This window comes from Alligator sinensis, unplaced genomic scaffold (assembly GCF_000455745.1).
Source record: "Alligator sinensis unplaced genomic scaffold, ASM45574v1 scaffold138_1, whole genome shotgun sequence".
Lineage (NCBI taxonomy): Eukaryota > Metazoa > Chordata > Crocodylia > Alligatoridae > Alligator > Alligator sinensis.
The window spans coordinates 4,277,401-4,281,472 of NW_005841862.1; the positions used below are offsets into that span (position 1 = coordinate 4,277,401).

At 48.2% G+C, this 4,072-nt stretch overlaps 1 protein-coding gene across 4 annotated transcripts in view; it reads left to right on the forward strand.

Moving 5' to 3' along the window:
- The first annotated feature begins 3,766 nt into the window (after nt 1-3,766).
- The window catches only part of SDE2 (SDE2 telomere maintenance homolog), a 22,637-nt gene continuing 22,331 nt past the window's right edge, over nt 3,767-4,072 (forward strand). For 3 of the 4 annotated variants that reach the window (XR_003096364.1, XR_001358823.2, XM_006016564.3), the window contains exon 1: nt 3,768-3,992. Coding sequence is in view for 2 of the 4 variants with exons in the window: in XM_006016564.3 (XP_006016626.1) it covers nt 3,885-3,992 (108 nt within the window). In the remaining 2 variants the exon portion in view is untranslated. Of the gene's footprint in view, nt 3,993-4,072 lie in introns of all 4 variants that reach the window. The other variant, XM_025216245.1, reaches the window with a different exon arrangement.

The window sequence follows — 4,072 nt, forward strand, 5'->3', positions numbered from 1 at the left end:
CTCCAACCCACTGCATGCAGGGCCCCTGTTCCCCACCCCTGTGCAAAGCTCTGCAGCAGGGGCACCTGTCCCCATGGCCCTCCGCTCTGCCCCAGCTGTCCATTAGTTCCAGGAAACCCTGCCCAGACGGGCCTTGCTGATGTCACTCTGGAGAGCCCTGGGGCTGCGTGGGGTGGGGTGGCGCTTGAGCAGCCTGGTCCCATTCCAACCTAACACGCTGCACAAACTGCCCTCTTGCTAATGGCAGGAGCAATGCCAAGAGTCAAGCATGAAGGGGAGCCTGGAACTCAGGCCTGCTCCCAGGGCAGAGGAGAGGCAGGTGTGTGCTACCTGACCTGCGCGTGCTTTAGGGCAGCTTGGAGGATGCTTTGTCCCCAGGGCTAAACCAGAACTGAACTCACTTTACAAACACTACAAAAATAGCTCTGTTAGCACCAGGCAAACGGGGAAAGGCTGCATGAAAGAATACAAAGCATTGTTTGACATCCACCCTGAGATATGACTTTTATGTACTGCAATCTCTGCACAATCCTTTCAGGATTGTACTATGTATCTGAATCTCAATATTACTTAGCTGGTTAAGGGAATCACCCCAGCCCAGCTCAGGTAGATACCTCATTTCCCATTTCTTTTCAAATGCAAGAAGAACAAAATACCTTCTTGAAGTCACTCCAGTCTATTACTTAACAGTATCAGATCATTAACATGGAAAGTCATGTTTGTTTGTTTTTTTAAAGGAAGTGCATAAACTTTAAACTACATCATCACCATTAGGAAGTGCCTTAAATCCTGGTTCTGGCCTGATCCTGATTTTTTTGCAGATTCACGATTGTCCTAAATGTGCAAGACTAAATCTTTAGCTTAGAGTGGGCAAAATCTTTTTTGGTCCATAGCAAATTTGAGGTTTCAGTTATCCTGAAACTGTCTATGAATTCAGGTTGATTTTGCTGACGTTTCTTTTTGTTGTTTTCTGGGGGGAAAAAAAACACTTGTGGGGGAGCTACATTCAAAAACCCCAAAAAACTTGCGGGCCATGATCTCTTTTAACCAATGGTGCTCACATAAAATGTGGGCAACCCAGGTCTATAAAAAAATTCCACTACTCTTTGAAAGACAGAATGACTTATTAGCTTGGTGATTAGGGCACTCCAATGGGAGATGGGATATCTGGGTTTCTTCCCCTGATCCCGTGAATGTTTAGACATTAGTGGGACAGAAGAAACTGAAAACACACCACGCCATGACTTGGTGATTTAAGAAAGTTTATGGAGATTTGGGATTACCAGATTGGCTCCAGCTCCTTCTTTCAGTAACTAGGGTAGCACCTGATCTTTACTGCACAACACTAGGGCAGGAAGAAACCAGCCTTCTCAGCACAGCAAGAAACCCAGAGGAGGAGGGAAGTCTTGAAACCAGCATCTTGGCCTTGGTAGGCTTGTACTTTTTATTCCATGGAGAACAATACACTGGGCTCTCAGTTTGCAGAGAATGGTGATAGGACAATTCAAATGGGTCTCCTTCCTACAACTTGGTTGAGTGCTTTAACCCCTGAACTGTTTTGCAAACCTAACCCTTTGTTTCCTTAGCTTTTTGTTATCAGTGCTCAAAAACGAAACATTTTATTTTGTGTCAAAGGGAATGTTGGGTGTGGAATAAAACGCTTTTTTCAGGTTTTCCTTTCAGGAAGGAGAAAAAACAATTGTGGTTTGATTTAAACTGGATCTGTTTTCAGTTCAGCTGCTGAACGTAAAAAATCAATTATTCACACTGTCCTACTTTAAACAGAGAGAAAATTCAGAGAGAATGCTGGAAATATCATTTAATGCTTGGTTAGAAATTCTTTCAATAGAATTTCAGTGCTTAGGTGGGCACCTTTCTGCTTTGTAGACACTAAACACGTTTAAGTCTCTGTTCCCCAGCCTAACAAGCTAAGCAGTTCCAGCTGGGTTCCAAGCTTGGCCCCAGCTCCTTCCAAAACTGCTGAACTTTGCTGTACAACACACTGGGACAGGAAGAAACTAGCCTTCTCAGCAGAGAGGACCCAAGCAGGATGCGGGCCGGCCTGGAGCAAATCAGCCTGTGCAGGGCTCTGCACCCAGATGCAAGAAAGCCTATGGCGGATTTGGTGGTGAGGGACCAGACGTGAAGCTGGCAGCAGTGTGGAATCGCAGCATCGCTTCACCTGGCTCCGCAGCCCCCCACAAAGCAGGGGCCCAGGGCGGTTGCCCTAATTCACCTGCTCCTGTATACAAGAAACCCAGTCAAGGAGAGAAGTCTTGTACCCAGCAGCTTGGCTTTGGCAGGCTGGTACTCATTCCATAGGGACAAAATGCACTAGGCTATCAATGTGCAAGCAGCTCTTGACCCATGTACATCTAACTTTGTTTCTTATATCCCAATTCCTGGTCCTTATCTCCAGTTCTAGTTCTAGCTTCCTGACCCCTTGGCTTGGTCTCCCAGATGTAGACCTTAGGCATTTAACCTTGGCCTGGTATAAATGGACCTGCCTCTTAATCCTCACACTTTATGTGGCATCTCTGATCTAATTGACCTCTAGCAGTTGACCCTGACTTGGCTTCTGACCAACCACTAGGGCCCCTTGCTACAGCAGCTGAGATGAGATGCTTTTGCTATTCCCTGAAACTGTGCCTCTTTTTGAAATATGAACTTGACAGTTCCACAAAGGCTGCTATACTCCCCTTATCACAATAATATCTATAAGTACTTTCTTGTACTGGATTTCTAATAAACATAGTAAAGGCAATACTGGCTCACCAGTGGCAGCCGAAGTCTTTTAACTCTCTCATCATGTATAGTCTTTTAATCATTTCATCATTTAGACCTGCTCTGAACTGGATTAGGTGACAGAGGTAAAACCAGGTGGGTAATCTACACTACCATTATTGCCATTGCTACCACCAACCTCAATGAACTGGTGGGGTTGGAGTGGGCGGGGGGGTGTTGCTGGACACAGGGTTTTGTCCCCGCTGGCCCCACTCCCCCGGTCATTCTTGACAGGCAATTTGCTAGTATCAATATTTAGTCCTTGGTGCCCAGCCAGCTTGATTTTTGTTCTCAAGTTTGCCTTTTATTATTCCAACTATATAGCTGGTCCGATAAGAGATCTCACCTTAAGAAATCCTTGCCTCTTGCATAATACCTGGACCATCACGACTACATCACTCTGAACATAAAAAATAGGTGTCTTTCCAAGGTAAAGAGCTCAGACTTTATGAATCACACCCCTAAAAATCCTGAGACTGACTTGCAAATTGCATGATTTCAAAAAATAAGAATCATGGGGCTCGATTTTTTTTTTTTTGGATAAAACTGTAAATCTCATGTAATGGCCTCGTTGGAGACACCAAGTGCTTGAGTGAAGCGTGGAATAAAACGCCATTGGGACGTCTTTAGGGCAGCAGCTGACGGTCACGAAAGAACTGCCAATCGTAGCCGGTGACGTAATAGTACTAGAGCAGGCCCGCACCCGCAGGCTGCTCCTCCAGCCCGGCAGGGGGCGCTCTGCCGGGCCCCGCTGCTGCGGCCCAGGCCTGGCGTCAGGTTTGGCCACTACAAGGAGAGCGCGCACTCAGTTGCGCATGCGTATTATTAGTCTTCTCAAGCCTGTCTCTCCCGTTGCCTCCACCAGCCATGCTGCCGCCCGCGCATCCACGTGATCAGCCCCCAAGCCGGCCAACTCCACTGCGCACGCGCGTTATTACAGCCAGCCATTCTGCTGCGCACGCGCGTTATCAGCCTCCTTTTAGCCTATTTTCGTGGGAGCGGGTGCCGTAGGTCATGTGATTAGTGCCCTGCTTCCGCGTTGGCTCTTAACGTCATCAAAGCGCGCCGCTCTACCTTTCCAGCTGTTCGGTTGGGTGGCCATGGCGTTGCTAGTGCGAGACCCAGCGGCCTCTTGTGCCCGGCCGTTGCCACTACCCGATGGGGACGGCTTGGTCCGGGATTTGCTCCGCCTTCGCTGCAGGGCGCAGGTAGGGTGGGGCCCCCGGCGCGGCGCAGCCCCTCCCTTTTCTCCTGGTGGTGGTGGCGGCGATGTTGCCTCTGTAGGGAA